This window comes from Carassius carassius, chromosome 10 (assembly GCF_963082965.1).
Source record: "Carassius carassius chromosome 10, fCarCar2.1, whole genome shotgun sequence".
Taxonomy (NCBI): domain Eukaryota; kingdom Metazoa; phylum Chordata; class Actinopteri; order Cypriniformes; family Cyprinidae; genus Carassius; species Carassius carassius.
In genome coordinates this window covers 27,314,365-27,331,640 of record NC_081764.1, presented here as the reverse complement: position 1 = coordinate 27,331,640, position 17,276 = coordinate 27,314,365, and the positions used below count along the sequence as shown (strand labels likewise).

General features: G+C 37.9%; 1 protein-coding gene across 4 annotated transcripts in view; it reads right to left on the bottom strand.

Moving 5' to 3' along the window:
* The window catches only part of LOC132152036 (formin-like protein 2), a 30,580-nt gene that overhangs the window by 4,631 nt on the left and 8,673 nt on the right, over positions 1-17,276 (bottom strand). For 2 of the 4 annotated variants that reach the window (XM_059560676.1, XM_059560677.1), the window contains exons 4-23: positions 15,973-16,053; positions 14,827-14,903; positions 14,661-14,744; positions 8,382-8,531; positions 8,174-8,282; positions 7,978-8,054; positions 7,348-7,441; positions 6,522-6,596; positions 6,299-6,409; positions 6,049-6,198; positions 5,772-5,873; positions 4,418-4,772; positions 2,514-2,705; positions 2,250-2,270; positions 1,961-2,085; positions 1,524-1,726; positions 759-993; positions 583-651; positions 415-495; positions 178-307 (exon numbers count right to left, since the gene is read on the bottom strand). In XM_059560676.1, the coding sequence (XP_059416659.1) occupies positions 178-307; positions 415-495; positions 583-651; positions 759-993; positions 1,524-1,726; positions 1,961-2,085; positions 2,250-2,270; positions 2,514-2,705; positions 4,418-4,772; positions 5,772-5,873; positions 6,049-6,198; positions 6,299-6,409; positions 6,522-6,596; positions 7,348-7,441; positions 7,978-8,054; positions 8,174-8,282; positions 8,382-8,531; positions 14,661-14,744; positions 14,827-14,903; positions 15,973-16,053 (2,521 nt within the window). The remainder of the gene's footprint in view (positions 1-177; positions 308-414; positions 496-582; positions 652-758; positions 994-1,523; positions 1,727-1,960; positions 2,086-2,249; positions 2,271-2,513; positions 2,706-4,417; positions 4,773-5,771; positions 5,874-6,048; positions 6,199-6,298; positions 6,410-6,521; positions 6,597-7,347; positions 7,442-7,977; positions 8,055-8,173; positions 8,283-8,381; positions 8,532-14,660; positions 14,745-14,826; positions 14,904-15,972; positions 16,054-17,276) is intronic. The other 2 variants (XM_059560678.1, XM_059560679.1) reach the window with 1 other exon arrangement.

Below are 17,276 nucleotides of genomic sequence, written 5' to 3'. Positions count from 1 at the left end.
TTTAATTTAAACTAATTCTACTTTTGTTAGTTGAATTTATTTATTTTATTTATTATATTTTCGCCTCAACTAAAAAATATATTTCTAGAATTAGTTCTTACCAGCACTAATAATAAAAAAAAATAATTGACATTATTAATTAGTATATTTTAAATATATTTATATATACAGACTTACCTGCAGCAGCTTTCTCAATGTAGTGCAGCTCATTGTAAAAAACGCTTACAATAGGATATTTCTCCTTCACCACATTGGCTATGTAGTGTAAAAGTGTCTGCTTCCTGTCTGTGGACTTGGTTTCCAATAGCTAAAGACAGGAAACATTACAATTAAACTTAAATGTTAATAATCTCAGAATAAACTTAATTAAAAAAAAAAAAAAAAACATATTTGTGTTATGACATGTGATGTTACCAAATCCAAGCTCTGAAGTTTGAAGCCATAAACAGCTCCTCTCTTACTACTGTTCATGTAGTTGCCCAGTGCCAAAATTATCTGAAATAAGAGATATCACACAATTAATTACAAGGAAGACTCTAAAACTGCAAGAAACTGTGTGATATTAAAGTTATACTATCTTACCTCAAGGATTTTCTTTAACTTCTGTGATGACTTTATGGATACAGATGCTGCTATGATAGCGTGCAGTTGCTGTAGGAAAAATGTATGTCAGATGGATCTTTATTAATAAGAGTGTTATTATTCAATTCAATGATTCAATCACGGTTGTTTCTCTTTTTTTTCTCTTTCCACCTTACCGGTGTGAGCATCTGCAGGCTATCGTTAAAGTTGCCCATGAATGCCATGATGGTCATCCGCTGTGGCAGCCTCTCTATCTTGCTGAAGAGCATCATGAATCGGTCCTCATCAGTGACCCCATCCATTGGCCGTCGCTCCCGCTCATACTGGCGGAGCATCTTCACCTCACTTTCAGTGGGCATGAACCGCATCAAACATTCCACAAAGTCCACGGGCACTGTACGCAGGTCAAACCTGCAGGGGTTGAGAGAAACTGATCAGAGTGCGATTGAAAAAAACAAACCTCAAAAAACCAAATAAACAAAAAAACAAACTAAGCAAAACTAAAAACACCGAACCAAAACAAAACATAAAACAAAACCAACCAACCAAACCAAAAACAAACCAGAAACGAAACGAAACGAAACGAAACCGAAACTAAACGAAAACTAAACTAAACTAAAAACTAAACCAAACTAAAACGAAACTAAACAAAACCAGCAAAGTTAGAAGATACAGGAGCTGAACTTTGGAAGGAACAGAACAAGAACTGACTTATGTTCTAACAAGCAGATGTAAGGGAAACACCTTTCACGAATTAGAGGTACAAAATAAGGATTTGTAAAGAAAAATGTTGGAAGATTTTGATATAAGCCAAGAGGAAAATTTTCATTTTTGGGTGAACTATCCCTTTGAACAAGAGCAATGCCACAGTTGTAAATCATCATCTCACAGAGAATATGGTTCATCTTTATCTTGACATTAATGGCAAAGTGGGAACTTACGTCTGGATTGCTTTGCAGATCTCTTCTGGGCTCTTCCCTGCCTTACGGAGCGTGATGGCAAGGTTTTTGGCTCTGTTGGCCTCCAGCAGTGAAACTTTGTTGGGGCCCTTCGGAGGAGCCTTCTGCTTTTGCATCGTCATGTCGACAGCAGGGCCCTGGGCTTTGGTCTTGAACATTTCCTCAAACTCATCCACATTCAAATCCTGCAAATAAAAGCATTCTATTAAAGTTGTAATCCACAGCACTCCTAGAACTTGGTGTTCAAAAACGTTGGCACCATTGATGGCACCAATGATTCGACATCCTTGCTTGCTTCACATGCTTGACTTTCTGTATGTATTGTTTCTTGCGATTTTAGTAAGCAGCAGTTACAGAATGTTCTTGAACTTGAAAGAGATCACACATTTCACACCATGTAAAGTGCTACAGACAGATACCTCTAGAATCTTCTCGTCATCGATTTCATTGAAGACAGTGCCGTTGATCTGATTTGGTTTCAGAGCCACCCAATTGAACACTGGCATGCGGAACTTGGTTTTGATTGGCTTTTTAATTTTCACAGCTGCCAAGAAAGAACAGAGGCCTGTGACTACCAAAACAACTACTCAATGAGATTAAAAAGAATCATTAAAATACATGATAACGTGTTAAGCAAAGACACACAACACATAATGTGACAGGATCATGGGAGTAAATGGTGGCCATGACAAATATCAGGAAACCTACAGAAGAGCTTGATTGGTCCATCTTTGAGTGCGGGAGAAAAAGAGAGTAGATAAAAACAAATGTTTAGAGAGTAATAAAGCACAAATGTCTAGAAAGAGAAAGCCCGAAAATGCTTCTAAGCACTAAGAAGTGATGAACAAAATTGCACAAAAGCATGGAAAATTATTTCAGGGAAAAATTATCCGAATCAAAACAGTCAATAAAAAAAAAGAATATATTTGCAATGACCCATTCACACGGAAACAATCATATACACATTTATACCCGTCAAGCCAGAGTTGAATATGACAGTTGGCGTGCCGCTTCCTGGGAGAGGAGGAGCACAAGGAGGGGGAGGCGGGGGTAATGGAGCAGAGATCTCAATAGAATGTCCAGGAGGTGGAGGTGGGGGAGGAGGAGGTGGAGGAGGAGGCGGCGGCAGTGGAGGTGCGAGAGCTGCCGATGGCCCATTAGAAACTACAGGAGAAGAGAGAGAACGTGTTTGTGGTAAAAATGTTGGCACAGTCTTTTACGCAATCACTGGCTGCAAACATGTGCACAGTAAAAGCTTGGTAAAATGGTGGTCTGTTAGGTATTTAGTTAGTTTTCATAGAGGGTTCAGAAAACGTTATTAATAGTTCTGATCAGCTGGACTTTATGAATGTGTCGACACATTTACAGATTTGACCTTATTTCTTAGGATATATTCAGTGAACTACAGACTATCATACAACTAAAATACATTACTCTTATGTTTTAAAAAATAGGTAGTTTTACGTGGATATTTATATTTATGTAAATTTTAGGGGTGCACAATATATATTGGCCGATGATTACTACGCATCTAAAGTCAGTTACTAAGTCAGTAAAGCCGGTTCTCTAATCAGCTGTAAATCAGGTGCGTGATTTAACATAGAGCAGCTGTTACTACACGGAGCCGTTGTTAACTGACAAGCTGCGCAAATCCAAGCTTATAATGAACGTCCACAGTGCAAAGACGAAGCAGATATCATCCTCTTTTGGAAGGCCAAACAAAGTAATTTCGCTTACACAACCAAACACACAGCATCTATACGACATTGCGAAAGCGGCAACAACAATACTACAACGAGAATAAAAGGTACGCCGTCTTTCTTTGCATGAACATCTGGGCAGTGTTATGCAAATCTTCTCACATAGTGATGTGGGGGAGTTAGAACGAGCCGTTTTAGGGGGGTGTGGACGAGTCTTAACTTTTATAAAGAATATTTCTTTGGATTGGAGACTTTAGTCTTTGCAACTTCACAGATCTTCTTTATGCACCGAGAGCTTGTAACACTCCAAGGAGAAAGGAAAAATGTTAAATCGCATCATATGACCCCCTTTAACATGAAAAAGCTTGAGGTCAGAAGATATTTTAGAGTAATGTTTATAATTATACAAATATTCATAATGCATTTAGGTCTGGTTTCACAGAAAGGGCTTAAGCCACAGTTCAATTAGGACATTAAAGTAACTTTTATAAATGTGCCTTAGAAAAAAACATTACTGGTGTGCATCTAGAGACAAAACAAGGTGATGATATTTTAAGATATGTCAATGTAAGTTTTTTTCAGTTAAAACAGCTGAGTCATGCATTTTAGTCTGGGACTAAGCTTAAGCATTGTCTGTGAAACCGGGGATTACGTTACAATGTAACAACAATTATTTGTGCAAAAATGCATAAAACAAAGATTAAATATTGGTTCTGCATATCAGTTATCTAACACTTAAGTTTAAAAATAAAGAATCGATTATGTTTACTAATCATTTGGTCAACCATAGTTTTTTTTCACGCAATACATCCACCTAGACTGAAGTTAAATGGATAATAAACAGTTCACAGATCAACCTTTGTAGGGTTGCAACAGGGGCACTGTCAGGGGAATGCTGTCTCAGGTCTTGTGAGAAAGTGCTACAGACTTTCAATTGGGCCCATTGGAAGGGGGCCCTCCTATAACCTTTTATTTCTCAGGCTCAGTAAATTCAAGCAACTGCACTGTTTGAACCCAAGACCATTAGGCTACACCACCTCAATTAAATAAAATGATGGCAGTCACACTGAGTGAAACCCATAACATTAATCATCTTTAGTTGTAGAAAGTAGTCATTTCATTATACCCTCATTTAATGAGTGCTGAATCATCAGATTTGTTGAAATCATTACTCACCAGAGGAACTTGCCATTGGAGGTGGTGGAGGGGGAGGAGGAGGTGGTGTGGCCATTGCTCGAAGAGTTCCAGTCTGGGACGTGCTGCCAGAGCTGTACACTGCACCAGCACAGGCTCCGGCCAGAGCCATGGCATCAGGGCAGGGAGAAAGAGCCATGGGTTGAGGAGGTGACGGCAGCGGAGACACGTCTCCTTCTCCATCTCCCTCACCCCTCACCTGGATCTGGAGACTGCCTCGGCGCTCTAGTTCATGGATTTTCTTCTCCAGAGTGGACTGCCTCTGAATGGTCTCATCCTTCTCACGAACTATCCGGCGAAGCGTGTGAACTTGCGAACTGGCGTCCCGGTACACAGCCTGGATTGCACATGTGCACGCAAACAGAGTAATTTAGGATTTAAAAAGAAATCATCCCATGTTATCAAGTAAATGAAAGATAACATGGCGACATTATTTCTAGAAGTTCTTTAAGAAAATGGCTTGTCAATCAATTAGACATTTTAATCAACTGACTGGCAATTGGGGTTATGACCAAAAACCTGTTTTCTATAAAACAGGTCGCATCAGATCAGGTTTTGCGTATGTGAATTGTTAAATACAGAGCTGTTTTATTCTAGATGCATTTGAAGGAGATCCCAAAGAAAATCATAACCGATGTCCATCACATATACATTTTTCTTCTTCTCACTAACATTCGGATATTAAAATTTAACAAAACACAGATAATAAAAACAACTAGCTAGGTAAGCTTATTATTTCCATCAGTTCATATAACTCTTAACACTCTCTCATGTGAACGGATGTGATGAGAACGGTTTTCTGGTTTGGTTAGGGGACATTCAACATATAACCCAGTAATCAAATTAGTCATTAATAACATTAAATAATAATCAATATTTATGCAATTTTTACTGTTAACAAAAACGATTAAAAACGTTTTCATTAATTAAAATAAAGCTGAAATAAAATATTCTATGAAAATCCTAAAAACTAGACCTATTTGCTTTAGCAACTATCTGAAATAAAATCAATTTAAGTTGAAGTACTAAAATCTAAATAAAAATAAAGCTAAATAGAAATATAAAAAAGACAAATCACATAATATTACTAAAACATAAAAGAATACTGAAAATAAAAGGCCATTCAAAATATTAATAATTCTATAATATCATGGAATTGTACTAAATGAATATGTTAAATTATCAGCCCAATAAATAACTTGAAAAGGAACATTTTCATATGTTTTAAATCTGTAAAAGTAAAATTAAGTGTTATGTTGAGAGGGTGTTATGAACCGTTTGATGAGATCCAAACTACTATAGATCTTGGTTCTAAGTCAGGTGGTGTGATACTGACCCGGACAGCATCCAACTCTTTGTTCTTCTGCATCAACTGCTTCTCAAGTTCCACGATTTTAGACATGGCCTCATTCTCTGTTTCTAAGAGTTTGTCTGACATCTGCCAACATGAGGAATAGTTAGAATAGAGAACTCAGATAACAGTTGTGTTATTAATTAATTAATTAATTAATTATATATATATATATATATATATATTATGCTGAAAAGTAAGACTATATTACAAGGAATCAGAAAGGCAAGGAAAATAAAGTGGTGTCTGAGTGTTTGCTCACATGTGAGAGACTCTCCTCCAGTTCCTCCACACGTTCCAGGGCAGCATTTTTGGTCTCTGCGTCCTCTAGAAGTGTCCCAACATCAAACAGGTTATCCAAGTAAGCCTGGATCTGCACTTTGAGTTTATCACTTTCAGTGTGCTTTAGCCTCTGAGCAAAAAAACACACCCCAGAGACAGTAAACAACAGTGAGTTTCTGACTGAGCATAAAGAGAAGATACTTTAAACACACTAAGAACAGTTTTCATACCTCCAGATAGTCATCCAAAGCAAGCTTGGTGAAATCATACTGAAGATGAACTCTGAAGTTCATGTCCTCTACTGAGTGCACCACAATATTGATGAACTGCATGCATGCCACCTAAATCACGAACAGGGAATGATGAAGAGATATGACATCAGTGGTGGTGAGAGCTTGTCAGTCTAAAAGGCACTCCAGAGGAGAGAGGAAGGACTCTGCAATATAGACCCACCATGAAATCAATATTGTTGTCTTCATTTTTGAAGTGTTCCATCAATTTTTCAAACCTTTGGGATTCTGAGCAGACCTGAGAAACATAAAAGACATAAGTTGTGTTTTAATAACCCACCGAAAAAAACAACACTGTGCTTTTTGGTTTTGTAATTTAGCTTTTTGCCGTGAGTAGTTTTGTTTAAGTTTCGGTATTAATAAATATAATTAATTAACCGTCTGTAATTTGGTTCAATTTTATAAAAGTATCAATTTACTTAGTTTTTATGATGATCCATGAAATGTATCATGAAATGTAAACATAATTGAAGCTCACCGACTTAAATGTTACCCATGAGTGAAATAATGTCAAACACTGGCAGTGGACTGCAAACCAGCAGAAAAAAAATGTAAGATCAGATCTATAAAGTGTGGGACATGTTGTTTTATTATTGATTTCTTGCAGATTTTTATTGTTTATTGTTACTTTATTTTAATAACTGAAATTGTTACTGAAAGAGGTGTAAGTGTTTATATATATACATAAATACCAAAGTATGAACACCAAATTTTTGTAAAGTACTGAAAGGATTTCACACTCAAAAATATCTTCAATTATTGTTATTTTCTATGCATATGAACTCCCTAACAAAATCAACCCACTAACTTCTAAATCTAGTTATTCAAATTATCTGGTGAGAATTCATGTATTTTTAAATCTCTCAATATATATAGATGATGAACTTAATATTTGATCACTTTATATATTTTTTTCAATATCGTAGTCCTACATCCGAGTGAAATAAACTGAATGTAAAAATGCTGGAAGGCAGAATATCCTTTCCTACCTCTTTGAAATGGTCAAAAGCAGCCAGGATGATCTCATGTCCACCTCTGACCAAGCACACGGCGGCCAACAGCTCCAGAACTAGGGCTTTGGTCCTGCACAACCAAGACAAAAGGACACTTAAAATCAACAAACAAAATACTCTGATAAAACATTCCAAGGAAAAATTAAAAATTCCAGATACAACTCTTAAGAAATATCCAAGGGGCAGGTCAAATTGTCCTACTGGTTTTATGGTTGGCAAATCAAAGATGAATTCAGCTATACAAGCAGCTATCCTTAAAGGTTATATTTGATGGCTTCGAAAGATTCTGTATCATTGTCTCAAGGAACGGTCTTAGTTACAAACCATTATCTTCTATTGACATCAATCAGCACAACTAACAGACAATTAATCTATTTATAGGTAAACTGTCCAAAGAAAAGCCCTACTAAAAAGGTTTTTGATCAAATGTAATACCTTAAGGGTTTGGATGAAAGCCATGACAGATAAGAGAGTTCTCATCAACCATTTTCAGAGGTTTAAACAAACCAGAGAAAAGTTTGCGAGCAATGTTTAATGTTTTCACATATATGATGGTTAAGAGAAACCAATATATATATATCTGTGTGTGTGTGTGTGTGTGGTTACCTGGGATTTTTGTTGTTAAGGCTCAGAGCAATTTCATTGACAGCATGGGGGTGGGACATAACCATGTTGAAGCCATACTTCAGCCAAAGAGTGAGTGATACAGAAAAGGGGAAAATGAAAAGAGATTGAAGTATTTTTTTTTGTTTTGTTTTTAAATTCAGCCGTTTTTAAAATGTAAATTTCATAATCTGCTTACCTGGTAGTTCATAATAGCTCTTAGACACATGATGCAAACATGAACATCATCTTTTTTACACACCAAACGTGAATTCTTCAGAGTTCTGCGACTGGGCAAAGTACTTGACCTAAGAAAGCAATACAATGTTAAGGGTGGTCTTGTAAAAAATATTCTCCAATTTTCAGAATGAACACAAATGTGCTTCTGTTGGTTTATGTGCTTCTACCTTAAGGAGTGCCGAGTGGATCGTGGTATGCTGCTGCCGCTGACTGGTGATGGTAGATTACTGTCGCCATGGAGATCTTCTATAGACCGGCTCCAAGGGGTCTCTACAGAAATCTCACCTGTGGTGCTCTCTGCTACATCTCCATCAAACCTGAGAGAGAATAAAAGAGTATGAAGCATAAACAGAAAATTATGTATAGGTTCTGTATTGTTTATGTCAAAAGTACTACAAAAGACGGTGTCCTCCCAACTCCTCCTTACATACAAAGTTTGCTTCAGTCACATTTTAGGCTCCATCACAGTTAATGGAGTTATTTGTTACCCGTCATGGTAACAAATTACTTTTGTCTTTCAAATTTTGTTGTATCTCACTGCTAATACTACAAGCTTTTGATACTATGTAACCACTCTTTTAAACAGGCTTAAAGGAGTAGTTCACTTCCAAAATCAAAATTCCGTCATCATTTACTCTACCTACTCTTGTTCCAAATCCAAAATGTTTCTTTCTTCTGTTGAACACAAAATAAAATATTTTGAAAAATGTTAGTATCCGAACAGTTGATGGGCAACATTGTCTTCCATAGTAGGAAAAAAATACTACGGAAGTCAAAGGTGCCCATCAACTGTTCAGCCGATGTCCATCACAACTGTACAAAATCTTTCAAGACACTCTGTTTGTTTATTAATTATTTACACACTTGTGCCATCAAACTGTTGTATAAATGCAATATCACACTCATAGTCATGTGATATCGCCCTATATCAGAATGGCTGTGATTATCTCAGCCTGCAGCCTTGTGCCTACCAGTGGTTTCCAATTCTGGTCCTGATGCACACAGAATTGCACTTTTTTTTGTGCCTTTCCTGTCTAACACATACTACTTCACGAACCTATTAAAGTCCCAAAACTCTTGTCTTTTGACAGTGGCAATTAAGAAAAACTAAATAAAAAAACTAGATGGGCATTTCCTTACATGGCTCTTACAGGGTTAGTTCACCCAAAAATAAAAATTAGCTCCGTAAATTATTCACCCTCAAGTCATCCTAGGTGTACATGACTTTCTTTTTTCAGACAAATCCAGTTGTGGTTACATCAAAAATTGTCTTCTGTTCTTTCAAGCTGTTTAATGGCACTCAGCGGGTGTTGCAGTGCATCAGTCCAAAAGAAGTTAAATAAAGAGTGCCAATCTATGTCTCACGCGGCTCCAGGTGGTGAACAAAATCCTCCTGTAGCGAATCAATGTTTTTTTTGTAAGAAAAAGAACCATATTTAAAATGTAATAATCAATTTAATCTAGCTTGCGCTCACTGTTTTACGTGGAAGCATCTCCGGGCGGATGATGTATGAGGTTGGCTTTGCACATGTGCCACTCAGATGTGATGAATGCAGAAGCACATAGGAGAGATCAAAACAAAACAACGGTCACTAATTAGTAGGGTTGGGCACCGAAACCCGGTGCCCTATGGAACAGGTTTGAACCGAACCAGAATGCAGATTTCAGTGCCTCTTAAATGTCTGAGCAATCATTTGAAATATTTGTCCTGGTTCTCCGAAATGTACCCAAGAAGCATGGGGGTCGCTAGGCTTTTTTTAGCGGGTCTATAGCATTTAGCTCCATAAACACAAATTTGCGATTTCCTCAGAGTCAGTACTCTTAAATTTCATATGAAAACGGCGGCAGACTTGTCTCCTCCTCGTCTTTCAGTGCACTCTTCAATCCGCAGACCATGGCGGAGAAGTGCAAGTGTTTTCAGACAGAAACAGAGGACACAAGGTGTGTGTTTATCGGCAGATTTTTAGAATATCTGTATCTGTGCTAGCCTGACTACGTCAGACTTCATACTTTAATTTCAGTTCGCTTCTGTACTCAGTCTGAGATAGCAAACCAGCTCCCAGATTTCCTCAAGCTCCGCACCAGCCGTCCAATCAACTAACTAGATGCTAAGATAAGCGTAAGCGCCGAATTTAAGATTGTAGTTTAGGTTAGGGAAATCGAAAACAGCGGATATGGAGACACGGGATGCTATTCACTCGGTTATGGAGAATATTCCCTGCATTTGTCTACTGAAGCCCAAACAAGAAGAGTGTTTGTTTCACATTTTGAATGGAGGTGATGTTGTGGCCCTACTCCCGACAGGTTTTGGGAAAAGTTTAATTGATCAACCGTTACCGATTGTCAGTGAGAAACTGGGGAGGCGAAAGTCTGGCAAGGTGATAACTGAGATTGTGTCCCCCTTGGTTGCTCTCATGGATGATCAGATTAAGGAGGCAGCAAAACTCGCTCAATGGTTTTGTTTTCCCACGAGAAAGTATCCGCTTGTCAATTATGCACTTCCAGACTCTGTCTATGGAGAAAAGCGAAGTAAATACAGTTTACAAAAAGTCACGAGGGAGCAATCAGTGTCCCATCTAAAGTTTTTGATCTGTTCACCGCTCATCACACCACAGCTGTTTCCTCCAGCGAAAATCATGCCCTTAACACATGAATGCATAGTTTAATTATACTTATTTAAATATACTTAATTTAATTTACTTACTTTATACATACACTACTGTGCAAAGGTCTGAAGCATGTTAGTATTTTCACCCAAATGAATGGTGTTCAGACAGTTATTTATATCTTTTGCTGTAGTGTGTCAGAAGAAAATAGTTTAGATTTAGTTTGTCTCAGTTTCATCAGTTTCTTCATGTAATCACAGACAGATTCGATGATGGTGAGATCAGATCTCTGTGTGGAGCACCGGCTGTTGTAAGACTGCTTGTGCATTCAAAAATCTCACTAGATTATTATTAAAATTAATGACAAAATGAATGTTTGTAAATGTAAACTGATATTTCCTACTGACAACACACTACAGCAAAAGATATAAATCGGTTCAGGCACCGGAACCATTTTAAAAGTATCGACATGGCACCAGTATTGTTAAATACCCAATCGATACTCAACACTACTGATTAGAAGTACAAAATGAGGATTTGTAAAGAAGTATGTTGGAGGATTTCGATATAAGCCAAGAGAAGACTTATAACCGCTGTCGCGGTTAAGAAATTACCCCTGCGGTTATTATGGGTGGCTCAATAGCGCGATATGCGGTATTACCGCCGTTTTTTTTTTTTTGTATACATACCTAATTTATCCTGATTTTGCTGCATACAAAGCTCTATCGTTGAGTTATGTAGCATATATTGTTGCTTTTTTAACTGACAGAGAGACACGTTTTAAAACATTTTTTTTTTTGTTAAATGCCAAACAGCAACAAGAACATGCATTTCCAATACATTTTTTTTAAGAAATCAAAGAGTTCTAACATGTATTACACGTATTTGCGCGCGACTTTGGACAGCAGCAGAAATCTAGACTGATTATCGCGCCACCACTGACCCAACAGGACAGTGGATTCGCGTTGGAGTCGATGCACTCCTCAAGCAGATAGCGTGTGAGCTCGTTATCTGCTCACGCTTTCTTGGGTATGGGCACTGACGCGGAGGTTTGTCCGTGACTTCAGCAGGTATGCCTGTTACTTTCACGGCTGTATTTTACAGATTTCGCAAAGGCTTCAGCTACTCTTAACTGTCGGCCGGTCTCAGCTGTTCTTTTTGATGTTGCTCCGCGATCTGATGCTTGAGGGGGCAGCTGCGCTGGATGACAGGGGACACTCTAAACGCTTAACATGGCTTAATGTACTAAGACAGTGATATTAACAGACCAAACTCACTAAAAATCATACTAATTAAGTATACTATCTATAAAAAAAATCAGATGAACCCTGAATATGAATGCAACTTGTTTAATAACACGTTAAGCCTTTTCCTCCCATAGAAAACCGTTATAAGAAAGCGCTTAATGTGGCTCAATGACAATGATTTTTAAAAACCAAACTCACTAAACATTATACTAATAAAGTAGTATACGATGTACAAAAAACAAAACAAAAAAACAGATGATCCCTGATTATGAATGCAAGTCGTTTAATAACACGTTAAGCATTATGATGGTTTTCTATGAGAGGAAAAGGCTTAACGTGTTATTAAACGCGTTGAATTCATATTCAGGGATCATCTGATTTTTTTGTAGATAATATACTTTATTAATATGATGTTTAGTGAGTTTGGTCTGTTAATATCACTGTATTGGTAGCCTACATTAAACCACGTTAAGCGTTTAAGAATGTCCCGATGACCTCAAATTAGATGTAGGCTATTGCCGCATCACAGGAACCTTTTTTGCAGCACATTTTGCATATCGGCTCATCTATATTCGCTGGCTCGTCCTTTTCATTGGGTTGAAAGCCAAAATGTTCCCAAACTGGCGACGTGACATTAGGTTTTGGGACGAGATCGAGCGTCTCCCATCGTTTCAGCCGGCCTATTCAAAACAAACGAAGCACCATAAAGCTACAACGGACTCGCGAGAAAATTAGTCGTAACCATATTGTATCATTAATGTATATAACATTGAATGCACAGTGACAAATTGAAAAAAAAAACAATAAGGCCACAGCCTAAAAAAAACAAACAAAAAAAACTGAACACTGCGGTTTCTATCTTTCCTCTGCGGTTTGCTTGTCAATAGCGCGGTATTACAATATTGCGGTTATCGCGACAGCCCTATTTCCTTCACTTTTGTTAACAAACGTTGGTTTCCACGAGACTCCCCAGTGCATGCTCATACTCGTACGTCATCCTCCTGGAGTTGCTTCCATGTACAACTATTGGCGCAAGCTACATTAAAGTATTTTTTAAAGTATTTAAAGCATTTTGAATATGGATATTTTCAGGAGGCCTTTGTTCACCCCCTGGAGCAATGTGAGACTTTTTTAAATGGATGGATGCTTTTTATTTCACTTCTTACTGATGCACTGCAACACCCGCTGGCATTAAACAGCTTGAAAGATCAAAGACATTTTTTTATTATAACTCCAACTGATTTCCTCTGATAGAAGAAAGGCATACACACCTAGGATGACTTGAGGGGGAGTAATTTATGGACTAATTTTCATTTTTGGGTGAACTAACCCTTTAACCTTTAGAATGTCCTTTCTAACACTATTCAGAACTTAGACAAACTCTCTTTAAGTCTAGACTTAAAACTCATCTGTTTAGCCACGCATATAGTTACATCCCCATAGTTCACTTCTAATCCTGCTACACTTATTCTGTAGGCTGGCAACTATTGATCCTTTCTTTATTAGAAGCACTAACATTACTTCCATTTCTTTCCTTTGCCTACACCTTAGGACACCCATGCAGAGTTTTATTAGACCCTGCCATGCCCAATAATCTGGCTCATCAATCTACACTTGAACTCCAACAACATTACATTTATTACATATTAACAAATATAATAAATATAAAAAAAAATACAGAATACCTTGTTGTAAAATTAATGTGTACAAGTTTTTATAAAACTTTTAGGTACCTTTTCAGCTAAAATGGCAATCACGACACAATGCTGAAAAACTTTTTTTAAATGGTTTTCACAAATCTATTTCATTGTATTTGGTCTTGTTTTCACACTGACCTCAAAACACACCTTGCACATTTTCATCCATCAAACCTTCTGTAACTGCTAAATGAGGCACTTATCTAATTCATCACCCTCTTTCACTTGTTAGAAGGAACCCAGTGACTGGTGACAAGATTTCAGTAACAATAGTCTACTGCTGTGACAACACTTACCAATGTTGTTCTGAGGTGGTAATAGGGCTGCACGATATTGGGAAAAAATGACATTGCGATATTTTATTTTTGTGCGATATATATTGCGATATGAAATCTAATGTAATTTTTTCTTACAAACAAAAATGGGGTGAGCACACTTACATTCTGATTTTAAATGATTTAAACATCGACACCATCGTGTCAACTGATTAATATGCACGAGGGAGAGAGCAAGACAGCGCTCGTGTTGTTTTAAAACGGTGAGCGTGCGGCCGGGGCTCGCTCACTCGCTCTCTATCTCTCGCGCTCTCTCTCTCTTGCGCTCTCTCTCTCTCTCTCTCTCTCTTGCGCTCTCTCTCTCTCTCTCTCTCTCTCGCGCGCTCTCTCTCTCTCTCTCTCTCTCTCTCCGGGGCCGGGGAGCAGCTGGCCCGTACAGTAAATGAATAATGGATCAACTACGACAGCCTACATCGCACATCCTGCGATGTGACTAACTTGGATTCGTACATCGCGATATCGATGCTTAAACGACACATTGTGCAGCCCTAGGTGGTAAACAAAAACAAAAGACTGCACCAAAAACTAAAATTTAGATTGACAAGCAAAAAAACAACTTACGTGACAGCATACTGGGCAAAAGACAGGTACTCCACCAGAACATCAAGCCCTTTATTTTCCTCATTGAGAAACTCTCTCACCCACCTAAGTGAAGAACAAAACATTCAATGGCCTTAAATACCTCAAAAGAAAAATTCATTATTGAGGTTGATTCATTGAGACTCACCCAATGTGATTGGTCCTAAGAGATATCTCCAGCTCTCTGAGCACCTGAGTTGATTCTTGAACTCGCCTTCTAAATTTCTGTGAAGGAGGAGGAAGAGGTGTCCACTTCTGAGCAAGCATGTACTTAATTTAGTTGGAAAGTAGCAAATGCCAATCTTTTATCATGAACTTTTTGATGATAAAGGAGTATGAAATATTTACTTTATAATAAAGTTGTCAAGTTATCAGAAAGTAAATATTTTACAAACATTTATATATTTTTTTAGCTTTATGATCTTGAAAATGATCTTTCTTACCTATCACAAGAATGCTGTTACACTTATAACCTTGAAAGAAACTATCAACAAATATAAAAAATTTAGAAAACCTTATTTGTTATTTACATTTATGAACGTTGCATTATTAATATTTCACCCCAAACCTTTACACAAAACAGACCTCCTAGCACCTACTTGTCATCCAGTTTGACAACTCCAGTTTGAAAACAGAGGAATTATATTCTAATGGTTCTTATAGAAGTGCTATATGACTCGACTTGTATGATAGGGATTTCAGGATGGGCCAGTAAATTTACGAGGTAGATGTTTCTTCCATTACTTAGACGCAGATTTAAAATATGCAGGAGACATTTATTTTTATTTGCATATATAATTAATTTAAAGGATTAGTTCACTCCCAGAATGAAAACTCTGTCATCATTTACTCACCCTCCACTAGTTCCAAACCTGTATGAGTTTCTTTCTTCTGTTGAACACAGAAGAAGATATTTTGCTGTTGGTGTTGATCGGCACCATTGAATTCCAAAGTATTTTTTATGGAAGTCAATGGTGCCCATCAACTGTACGGATATTAAAATCTTTCTAAATATCTTCTTTTGGGTTCAACAGAAGAAACTAATACAGGTTTGGAACAAGTGGATGGTGAGTAAATGACAGAATTATCATTCTGGAAGTAAACTACTCCTTTAAAGCATCTTCACACATACATGCATGTGTATCTACTATATACACTAACTGCAAGTGCCTTGCTTAAGGGCACGATGATGAGCAATCCTTGAAGAGTTTGAATGTACAACCTTTGGATGCCAGGGCTAGAGCTTTAAATATTTGTGGTCTATTAATATAGCAGACAAAAAGCCATAACTCACCTTCCTGGTGACAGCAGGGTCTAGAAAGCTTCTGAGCTTCTGAATGTACGTATGGGGAGGATTTTTCACTTGGAATCGTTCCTGTTTAACACACAAATTATGCTTTATTTCTATTATTAAAATGTATCACTCCTCTTGAAGCAAGTTCAACCCCTCCCCAACTTCAATATGAAACATTAACTAAGCAAACCTTCTTTTCTGTTCAGTTATCCTCTGATCTAATTCCCAATCATTCAACTCCTCGCAGAGTCTAACTTTTACCCAATCACTTCTGAACCACATTTCAGCCTTGTAAGCCTCATGGCAATCACTGAGATATGATCATTCATTATTTAGACAGCAGGCATTTCACACTCTTTCACCTCAACAAATATTTCCACTGTCAGCCATATTCTCCTTCTCTTATGGCAGTGTAGCCATGGTGACATGATAGGGTTGATGTAGAGAGAATGTATTAATAAAGAATATGTTTACTTAGAGGTGCTGTTCATGAGTTCACCTGCCCATTCAGCCCTGCCAGATAACGGTAAACCAGCTTGGCTTGCTGTCCGCGAAGGAGGCTAGAACCCGAGGCTCAGCTTGAGCTCAGAGTAAGATCCCCTTCTTATGGTGGTACAGTGTGGAGGAAAAAGATAAGGCATTAGAGAAGGAGAAGGGGAGGTTGGGGAATGCCCGGAAGAATTGTTGCTGGAGCAATGACTGCTGCTTATATACGGTCGTAGAGATAAATAACAGGACTGGATGCTTAGGTTCCTCCCGAACCTGCGTTGAGAACTTTAATTATGATAAGGGAACTTTCCTCTGTGTATATGTATTAGGGTGATTATATTCACTGAACAAAATTATAAACGCAACGCTTTTGTTTTTGCCCCCATTTTTCATGAGCTGAAGTCTTTTTCTATGTACACAAAAGGCCTCTCTCTCTCAAATATTGTTCACAAATCTGTCTAAATCTGCATTAGTGAGCACTTCTCCTATGCCCAGATATTCCATCCACCTCACCGGTATAGCATATCAAGATGCTGATTAGACAGCATGATTCTTGCACAGGTGTGCCTTAGGCTGGCCACAATAAAAAGGCCACTCTAAAATGTGCAATTTTACTGTATTGGGGGTTCGGGGGGGGGGGGGGGGGTGGGGGTCGAAAACCAGTTAGTATCATTTGCCTCACACAGTGTAACATCACCTTCGAATAGAGTTGATCAGGTTGTTGACTGTGGCCTGTGGAATGTTGGTCCACTCCTCTTCAATGGCTGTGCGAAGTTGCTGGATATTGGCAGGAACTAGAACACGCTGTCATATAC